This window comes from Cryptomeria japonica, chromosome 10, assembly GCF_030272615.1.
Source record: "Cryptomeria japonica chromosome 10, Sugi_1.0, whole genome shotgun sequence".
Lineage (NCBI taxonomy): Eukaryota > Viridiplantae > Streptophyta > Pinopsida > Cupressales > Cupressaceae > Cryptomeria > Cryptomeria japonica.
Genome location: NC_081414.1, coordinates 625,617,637 through 625,628,493, shown reverse-complemented (window position 1 = coordinate 625,628,493; position 10,857 = coordinate 625,617,637). Strand labels below are relative to the sequence as shown.

At 33.3% G+C, this 10,857-nt stretch overlaps 1 protein-coding gene across 1 annotated transcript; it reads right to left on the bottom strand.

Annotated features, from left to right (window-relative positions):
* Window positions 1-2,654: 2,654 nt before the first annotated feature.
* Window positions 2,655-5,029, bottom strand: LOC131036138 (GDSL esterase/lipase At2g30310-like). Its single transcript, XM_059212638.1, has 4 exons — window positions 4,771-5,029; window positions 4,553-4,683; window positions 3,074-3,332; window positions 2,655-2,979 (listed from the first exon to the last, which is right to left on the bottom strand). The coding sequence occupies exons 1-4, from the start codon at window positions 5,027-5,029 to the stop codon at window positions 2,786-2,788; spliced, it is 843 nt and encodes a 280-aa protein (XP_059068621.1). The 3' UTR covers window positions 2,655-2,785.
* Between the last annotated feature and the right edge of the window lie 5,828 nt (window positions 5,030-10,857).

The window sequence follows — 10,857 nt, the reverse complement described above, 5'->3', positions numbered from 1 at the left end:
TCCATCTTTAGATTTTCATACCTTCACTTAGATGTTAGCCTCTTTGTCAACTTAACTCTCTCATTTCCTTCATAGATATCTTTCAGCTTCTACCAAACCTCATAAGCAGTATTGAAGGAGATAACTTTTGTCAATTTGGCTTTTTAATAATGCACTAAAGATAGCATACCTTGCCTTTTCATTTTCTTCATAGGATTTAACTTCATCCGAAGTAGTAAGACCATTTGCTGGTAGAACATACTTAGTCTCCATAGCCTTCCAAGTGTTGCAACCTAGAGAAACCAGTTAACCTCTCATCTTCACATTCTACAAACTGTAATCAAATCCTTCAAAGATAGGAATGGATAATTTGTGTGCCATCAGATCAGGATCTACCTCAAGCAGTTAATCTCTGTATCAAGGAACCAAAGCTCTAATACCGATTGTTGAATATCTAGGCAACTAAGAGGGGGAGGTGAATCAGTTGACAATAAAGATTACTTTTAATATTAATTCTCAGATCCAGAATGATTAGAAGAATTAATAAAATAGATAAATACCAAAGCACAAGAACATAACAAATCAGACACAAGAGACACCAAAATTTACATGGAAATCCCAAGAAGGGAAAAACCACAGAGAATGCTAATTCTCAATATATAAACACCAGTTAAGGTGATTTTTACAAAAGGGTAGCTCACTCCCTAGAAAAGCTCACTACCCAAAAAAAGACTCACTTCTGAAGAAGAAAGAAAGAGAAAATCCACCATTGAAACACAATCTACACATTTCGAACTGCTTCTGATAACAATCCGCAACACAACTTTGACCCATCAACCAAATTCTTTCAATCTTGCATGTCTTCAACACAAAAATCCATACTTCCACTCATCCAAATAAACCTCTATATATACCGTCTCTAGAAAAACATGATCCTCAATGTTGCCCAAGACAGGGATCCAAATAAGGTCTCCACTAAATATTCTAGTGGTGGAAATGAATGAGAAGTAGACCTCTTCACAACATTCCTCATTCAACATATCAACATGCTACACACTTTGCCAAAGACAAACCCAAAATATCATCCATATGCTACACAATTGTCATAGCACAATCTCGACTTTCGGACCAAGATCTTGACTTTCGGGTTAAACCAAACCCAAGAATAGCACTAAATAATATTAGCAACACATCTTCTAAAAATCCAAGTCATCAGGGAATTTTAGAAACCTCCAAATGCACAACACCATTTCATACATACGTTGTTTCTCAACATACCACATCCAGACCTAATCCGGACCACAAGATCTGACATCAATGCCAACATATAACATAATGCTAACAATTTTAAGTCCACTCTATCTCTTGGTTTGGATCGCTTTCTCCACAATATGTCTGTGATACTAACCTAATTTCATGTTTTTCTTTCTTGCTTGGAGGATATATAGAGAAAATCAAATCAGTTGCAAAAGTGGATAGTGTGTGGACTGTGAAAGATGCCAAATTGAGGCATTAAAAGACTGTGGTGAATGTTTTGGAGCTCAATTGCTTAATGGGTTCTTGAGGCAACGTGTCAAGAGAATTTCAACTATTCATGTATCCTGCTTTGAGATATCGAATATGCATGTCAAATCTATTAAGGACAAGGAAAGAAATGTTAAACTTGTAAGATCAATGTAAAATAGTACAATCCCATATATTAAAGTGTAGAGTTTTCTTTAAAAAACAGTTTGATAGGGCCACAAGAAGGCAATTTTCATTAGCCAATTTGTGTTGCTGAAGCACAAAATAGTCAAATTCTAGGAAAGAATATAGCTTCGATTTTTCTTTTGGTGGTGGAAATGCAATCTGTATCAATTTGTAATTGGATGTGTTTGAAATATGAAATTCTTCTTTTGAAAAGAATGTTAGTTCTTTTTTTCATATGCTTCTTAGAAAAAAATATTTTTCTTCTTCCATATCTTTAATTTCCATGTCTTTTCATACAAATTTACAATTGCCTTGAGAACATTGACATGGTTTGCCTTCAAAAAATTTAGTACCATAGAAATTGAAAAAAGACATTTTATAATTTAATCAAGCTTTTCCAATCTTAGGCCATCTATCTTCACTTGATCTTGAACTTGTTCGTATGGTTCAAACATTATTCCACTTTCATTTGTTATGATTACTTTATCATATATGATTTCAGTCTTATCTGAAAAAGAGCTTTGAAGGAGAAGTTTTTAGTTGCGTTCTTTCTTTGAATTCGTGAAGAGAAAATCCTCTCTAGATTCTTCTCTAGATCATTTCCTAGACTAAAAAACCAACTTCCGCTTTTCAAGATAAATCTGGACACTTTTCTATTATGTATTATTGTATTCATATATATCTATCATCCTACAAGCATGGTTCTACTCCAATCAATTTCACCCCTATCAAAAATATTCTATTTTAAACTACTCACATAAAAATTAAGAAAAGAATCTAAATTTGATTGTAAGTATCCGAATTCATTCACAATCCGCCACATTCTTTACTTACACAAAAGCAACAACAATTAAACTATTACAGTTTCCAACGTTAAGATAAATACTAACTCATGAAACTGAAAAAGTAGAACTCTAATTTAAGAACCCACATGTTGGAGCTGGTTAAAACCATCGAAACCCAGATAGATACTTAAAAATGCGTATTCAAACGGGGCAACGTTATTGCCACCTTTACATAAATTCTTCAATAACTCACCGCTTTTACATGGCAGCAATTTTCTATACTATTGCACATTAATTTATCGCACTTCGAAAATAAACATTTTGGTTATTTCTTAGAGCAGCTTTGGAATATTTTGGAGCAGGAGCTTGTCAGCAATTATCTGATATGTAGCCTGTGTAGGATGAGCAGAATCCCAGAAAACACTTTTTGATGTATTGGAACAAGTAATCGGAGTTCTATTATCACAACGTGGCCCAACCTCGAGTAATCCTGTTCCACAGCAACCCCTATTTGATATCTCAAATCCTGCATCACACAGCCCATAATTATACTTACAATTATATGACTTCAATTGCTTAGAAAGCAAAAAAAGAATATGTTTTGCTTGCGCAAATCTTACCGTATAACAAAGGATGTTTTATCATGTCTAACATATTGTCATAGATGTCTACGTACTCCAGTCTAATGCCTGGAAGACGAGCTTTCAATCCTTGGAGGGCTTCCTTGAGCTTTTGGTTGTAAGAAGATGAAATATAGTTGATTGCCTGAATACATCCATTCAGCATTGATTCTCCCTGTAATGTTTTCTCTATCGGTATGCATCCCAGTGGAGGGTGCCCTGCCACGCCCAGTTTGCGTACCCCAAGCTTGTATATCTCCTGTTTAAAAAACTTTAGAGCTTCAGAAATTAGAGGTTTTTAAAATTGTGTTATGGGAAAGTTTGGTCACTAAAAATGAAATTGATTTTACCTCAATGAAATCGACGCAGATCTCAAGAATAAATTCTTGGTACTGTTGGACGCTAAATTGAGATCTCCTTATAGGAAGATAGAGATAATTCAGTAAAAAATCGTTGGTCCCAGCGACTAGATAAAATATGGCTTCTCTGATTATGTTTGATGAATTTTCCATTCCCACCAAATTTTGCAGGCGCGCCTTATATGTCTTGAATAGTTCAACTTGTCTCCTCATTGATATCACATTCTGCAAGAAGGGCATATAATCTCTCTAAATTTTACTATGAAATTTGAAGGCACTGTAATGGGTAGAGCATGTGAAACTAAAGACTTCAAAATAATTAGGAGAAATGTAGTTTCCTAAAATGCAGTTAGTTTATGAAAAATTGAGGTGGCTGATGAGTTATCGGTGAGATGTTTTAGTAGGGTGGACGAAAATGGTCATTTGAAAAGAATCTACAGGAATTAAATTTTATAATAGAAACGTCGCTTCTATTAAATCAAAGTAGATGCAGAGGAATAGTATTTATAGGGATAAGATTTTCTATTGATCCTAAGTAGGAGGAGGTGTAAAGCTTGATTCCATAGAGGGCATCTTGTTTTTTTCAATTAGGTTGAAGAAGTTTTTGTATATTTAACATTAATAAATGTAAAACAGTGTATACAACCAACATTATAAAAGAAAAAGATTTCACTAAATTAACATGGAATTACTCATCATAAAAAATGAGATTAAACTAAATCAAAAAGAGCTCAGGATAGAAAGATGTAAAAGACAGACTATAATACTTGAAACTTCAATCCTCAATGGTAAAATGAAAGAGATTATAACACAAACACAATACTGACAAGCTCAATAGGCCCCAACAAAATATAAAGAACCACCAAGTTAAGAAATAGGACCACTCAAATTGTTCACAACTAATAGACTGCAAACAGATTTATTGACTAAAGACTTCGCAATTAATTGTATTTCTTGTAATTTGCATACTTTCGTAATTTTATGTTTCCCAAAGTTTTTTGTGACTACAATTGTTGATTTTTCTGCAATTACGTAGTACTTCTGAGCAGCTTGTTAAACGTAAACCCTGGTCAATATTTACTACAAGCTGTGTCAATTAAAAGAACAAAAATTAACTTACAAAACGTGTGGAAGTGAGGTTGTCAAATCCGGTTCCAGCGGAAGCAAAACTAACACCTGTGAGAAGCTCCTGGCTGTTGAGATTAGGATCCAAAAATGGTGGAATGTTTTCCTTTACCCCAAGTCTAGAAGCTGCAACCCCAAAATCTATTAATTAATCTTATATCTAGATATACTTTTAGAAAAATGCTAGAAATAAGTAATGGTGAACAAGTTTACCGATAAAATCTGTTGCAAGTTTTCCATTAGAAAAGCGACCATTTTGTTCGTGACCTCTGAAATCTTGCCCATATGGAGCATGGTTGGCCTTGGCAATGGTGTTAATAAAGTTATTGTTGCCAGGATCCACGAGTGAGTCGCCGAATGTGAAGAAAGCTGGGATTTTTGCTTTACCTTTAATGGTTTCAATGCCTGAGGAGATTGAAAGGAGAATACAGAGAACCAGGCAAATACACCCAACGTGATTTAGGCGCCCCATTTTTGTTTGAATGCCTGCACAGATTGAAAGCGGAATATAGAGGACCAGGCAAACACACCGACCGCGATTTTGGCACCTCGTGAATAATTTATAGTATCTTGATGAGATAACACGAGGTTGGCATTCCAAAAGGACTGTCTAGTAAATATTATTCAATGGCGTGATAAATAGATCTGATAAATTTCGTAATATGTCTTAGCAGAAATAAGCTTGTTTTTAATTTGAGAGAATTTTAAACAACAATTTATAATCCAAACGATCAATTCTAAACCATTTACTAATCTTTAATCTTGATCATTTATCTTCAACGACCATCTTTCCAAATTCAAATCAATTTTGAATTTTGGAAATCCATCTAAATAAGTTAATCTTAACTTTTCATACTTCAAATACCACCATTTAATTTTACCTCCCTAGAACAATTTGATTTTGGATGGCCTCTTGTTCAATTCTGACCATCAATTTCCAAAAAATATCAACCCTCCATTTCTCTCATCCTACATTTAGTAATCAACCTCATCCTAAACCAAAATAATGAACAAGAATTAACCAGGTGCATTGAGGACTACCAAAACTAACCCAACATCTAAAAATATCAACCCTCCATTTCTCTCATCCTACATTTAGTAATCAACCTCATCCTAAACCAAAATAATGAACAAGAATTAACCAGGCGCAATGAGGACTACCAAAACTAACCCAACATCTAACATTCACCTACCCTACTTCTGTAATGATTTGTATTTTATCTAATATTGTTACGAAGATAGTGGTAGGATTTGAAGTTGGATTCAATCTTATCATTTTTCCTTGTTCTTTCCTTGATTTCTCTTGTTTGCATTCTAGGACATTCTAGATTCATAAATTGTTGACCCTAACAATTTCATGTCATATTTAGCAGCCATTTTAATGTATATGCTTGTTGCTTTCTGAATATGTGTGCTCATGGATCTATTTAACAAAATTCATTATAGTTTTGGTTATTGGGCCTTTTGAAGCATACCCGATGCCCATATCATAATATTTTCCCTCAAAAAATTGGGAATTCAATTGCTGGGCTTTGGTAATCCCAAAATCCAACCTTTTTTACTACCCTTAGGTCTAATTATTATTTTTGAAGGCTATGAATTCATATATAAGGACATCATTTCTCATTCATAACTAAGGGAATAAAAACTAACGATCTTTAGGAAGAATCCACCTAAAGACTATCAATATAGTAAATCTCAAGCATATTTCAATCTACAATTCAATTACAATGATGTTAAATTCAAGAATTGGTTCTTGTTTCTTATTTATTACAAATATGTTGTGCACTAACACTAGGAGGATTAATGAAAGAGCATTACATCACCATGTTTTATATGGAGCTCCTTTGAACATATATGATTCATTTAGCCTTTGTCCTAGCAAGGATACAATCTCTCTCATCAATTATTGTTGTATAGGTAGAAACACTAACATGAGGTAAATGATTAGGCAAGCCCTTATACAACACAACCTTTTCTCCATTTTTAGTTTGTGCAAGTTCAAATTTGATCACAAGAGTGAAGAGAAGACATTTACTTGCAATTTTTTGACTTCAAACAAACAAAATCCTTGGAAATAGGTTCCTAATGCACCCATTTTACTAGTTTTTTCCTAATTTTTAGGAGATAGTGTGTAGAACCTATTGACTCCATTTCTCACCATTTCTTGAGTACCTACATTCGTCAAGCATGAGAACCCAATGCTTCTATCCTAAACTATCAGTTCCAAATTTCACTTCTAGGTTCTTCTTAGTATCTACATTACAAATCTATCTTTACCTTCTATTCTTCTATGATGTATCTATTACATTCTATAAAATTTAGTCATTGATTCATCATTCATAGATGCTTCAAAACCCTCTTTGGAATATTGAACACCTAAGTATCCTAGGTCCTTCCTTGATGACAACAACCTTAGATTATTGTTGATATTCTGGATGACATATTGTAGAAGCCACTAGTCATGCTATGTTGTTGTAATGAACTAGGATTTATTTTCCTTTATTTAACACACTTAACAAGACACGTGAGCCAGCCTATTTTTTATGCGTATGAGTTTATTGGAATATTTTGAAAGGCTTTTTCTCTTTCAAACCCCTTTTTTAAATGGTATTTCTATCATTTATGTCCACATGCATTCACCAAGTGCATGCATCCATCCTATCACATGGTGCATCAAATAAATTGAATGCACACACCCATCCTTTGAAATTCCTATTTCTATAAAATGGCCATTCTATTAAAAGTCATAGGTTTATTGTATAGTATATATACATTAGACAAACAATAGTTTCATCTTTTATAGAACTTAGTTCCCTTTTTTTTCTTGAATTTATTCAAATATTGTATTTTATACAACTTTGTCTTGTGATGACTAAGGGAGTGCATTCTCTACAACCCTATCAACTTCTTTTGTAGGTCATTTCCTACTAATTATTTTTTGTAGTTTTCTTCAAATTAAATCAATTCATCAATTGAACATTTATATTTTTTATGCCAAGTTTCAACACATCCATTCTGTAAAGATGCATTTTTATTGGTAATAACTTTTGTTCCTATCAATTTTTATTTTATTTTACTTTTAATCTATATATTTAATCATTAAACTTGGATATGTTGTATGTCTTAGTGCTTCATTTATGTTTTACAGTATATTATTTTTCTCAAATTTTGTGTATAGTGAATTCTTTGTTAACCTTCATTTATCTTATCCTTATTGTACTAACCTTATTTCTATAGAAAAACATAATTCCAAATTAACTTTTAGAAAATGAATAAACTAATTGTGTTTCTACGTTAATTTGTACAAGGTGAACTCACAATAATGGTTCCCACTTTTTTGCCACTTTTGACACTGAGATGTACACTTTTAAAATAATCTTCAACTTCCGAGAACTATAACTTTTAACCTATTAAAAATTTGAAGATGATGTAAATTAGTGATTTCTAGCATTTTGTTTGTAGATTCTATATACATTTTTTTCAAATTTTTTTGAAGGATTTTTAAAAAAAATTTCCATCTCCCTCGAAAAGTAGTTTTTTACAACAAACTACATTTTTTAAGAGTGATGTGCCTCCCGAAACGCATAACTTTTTTTCTATAAATGATAAAAACTCAATTCTTTCGAATTTTGGTTTGTAACACCAATATCCAGGGCTTGCATTTGGTTTTATAGTGATATGTTCAATATTTTTCATTTTATAAAGTTTTGAAGTCCGACTAGTCATAATTCAAACATAGGTTTGCGTTTGAACACATAACTTGGTCTATATAAATCGAAATTCAAATTTTTTTTTTTTGTTAGAAAGAAGACATCAATACCAAGGGCATAGATATTTTTCAGAATTTTTTTGAATTAGTTTCTTATTTTTCCCAATGTGTTGAACAGAGAAGTTCATGTTCGGTGAAAAACCAATTTTTAATAAAATTAAAAAATCAAGAACATAATAAATTCAAAATATAACAAAATTATATTCGTTGGAAAGCTTGCTTCGAGTACTACCATCTAATATTTTTGGATTATCAAGATTATTTCATTCGTGCATTGAACCAGAGCTCCGAAGTCATTAATTCTTGAGAACTCTGAAATATTTTGGGAGAAACTTCTAATTTTTGGGGTTTGAACGAACACGAGTTCGATCGGATTGGGTTCGCTCAAACCAAAATGGGTTCGAGCGAACCCCCATTCGCTCGAACAAGTGAGCTCAATTTTGGCATGCCCGATGTTCGAGCGAACCCACTCGATGTTCGAGCGAACCCAACTGAATAGTTTGGTTCGCTCGGACTACCAGCGAACATTTGTATTTCGCTCGAACACTGGCAAATCCGAAATTCCCACTTTCGCCAAATTCCTTCATTGGCAAAAGTGGGAACCAACTTTGTGAATTCACCCTACATGGCTAATTTTTGAAACCTCTTTCACATTTCTTTTTGTTAAAGAATTAATATTTTAATGGGTTATGTGTGTTTTATATTTATATTTAATGTCCATGGAATATTTTTGTTATAGTATCCTCTCACATCATAACGTGATATTGAGGGTAAAACGTAATATTTCTTATTTTTGTATTCTAACGGGGCCTTGTGTACATGCTCTATCCTCATTCCTCAGTGTGGTCTTGGAGATAAAAATATAGAGTTAGTTTCTACTCTTCTGATAATTTGTCCTAGCTTATATTTCATCAACAAGTTTCAACTTGAATATACATCTTTCTATGGGGTATATAGATTGGGTAGAGATTAAATAGGCTACCCTTTTGAGGCTAATTTTCTATTGAGTTAAGCTAGTAGGAAACTTTATAGCTTGCCAAGTGAAGGAAAAGAGTGGGCTATATTTTCATACCAAGACATTAAACATACACTTTGTTGGCCTATCTTTAAAATCTGTTCAAATTTAAACATTCTTGATTCTAGCATATCCTACTACCCACCATTAAATCCCAATGAATTATTCATAACCATTTGAAAGGTGACAATAAATAATGTAAATAGCTTTATATAATTTCAAAACTAACTCCTAAACCTCACAAACACCTTCCTGAACAAAAATTGAAATGTCATTAGCTTTTTGTTTAGGTTCCGAAAAAATATTTAAGAGCTCGATAATGGTTCTAGAACCTCATTGTTTCACTAAAATTAAAGTAAAATCTTATTTTGGTGAAGACAACTTGGAGGATGAAGTTAGTGCTCTTCTTAGATATGATAAATCACATGGGATATGTGGAAGTATCCCATCACATTACTATTTTTGATGAGGGGCAAGGCCAGTATTACTATTCATGGCATATATTATGGCAAGGTGTGTGGAGGTCCTTTGGATAATGGCTTGCACACTTTATGGGTTATTCGAGAGCTCTTCTGGATTTTAACTTGGTTGCACATTCTATCAAACAATTTTTCTCTTGAGGGATTTGTTAATTCTAAGATGAGAGGATAAAGACGTTGTGCCAAACCTATGGACTATGTGTTGGCAACAATAATGAGAGAAAACCAAGGGTGGGGGGGGGTGAATCCAATTTCTACTAGATCTACAAACTCAACCACAAATAAAAATATGATAAAGTACAACAACAAAAAAGATAAGAAAATTGATAGAACAACACACAACACCAATACTTTAACATGGACAACCCGGTTAAGGGAGAAACCACAATGGGAACATACCCACAATAAGATGATACTCTACAGTAGTATGTGAAAATATTACAATGGGGAATGCACTAGCATTCAAGCACACTACCTAGAGCTCACTGCTCAAATATAATAACCCAAAAGGCTACAAGCCTTAGGGAAGTCTCATTGACTTACAATAAGATTCAGAATACAATCCAGAAGGAATGAACTAGAATAATAGCATCTGCAAATTCCTGATGATAGTTTTAGTTAAGCATAATTGTCTTCTTTGTATCACCAATATTTGCTCAATCACAGTGTCGAAGGATGAATCACTTATTCACACATACACCACTCTTTGATAATGCAGACACCTCGATATGAAAATTACATGACTAAATCACCTATGCATACAATTTATCAACCTTGACAACAAGGTTGACTAAACCCTCAACTCACAATTACAAAATTACATCACACAATACAAAGATTGACCACCAGACCAACATAATGATATACATGACATAACATGGACCTAAATAAAATTTCCAAAAGCACGTCACAGTCGATAATCATGCCAAGATCAACCACAACATGCTACACCACTAGGAAAACTGCATAACACAATGAACATGACCGGTTCAAGAAAATCACCAACAACTCACACAACGATCAATGCAGACCAT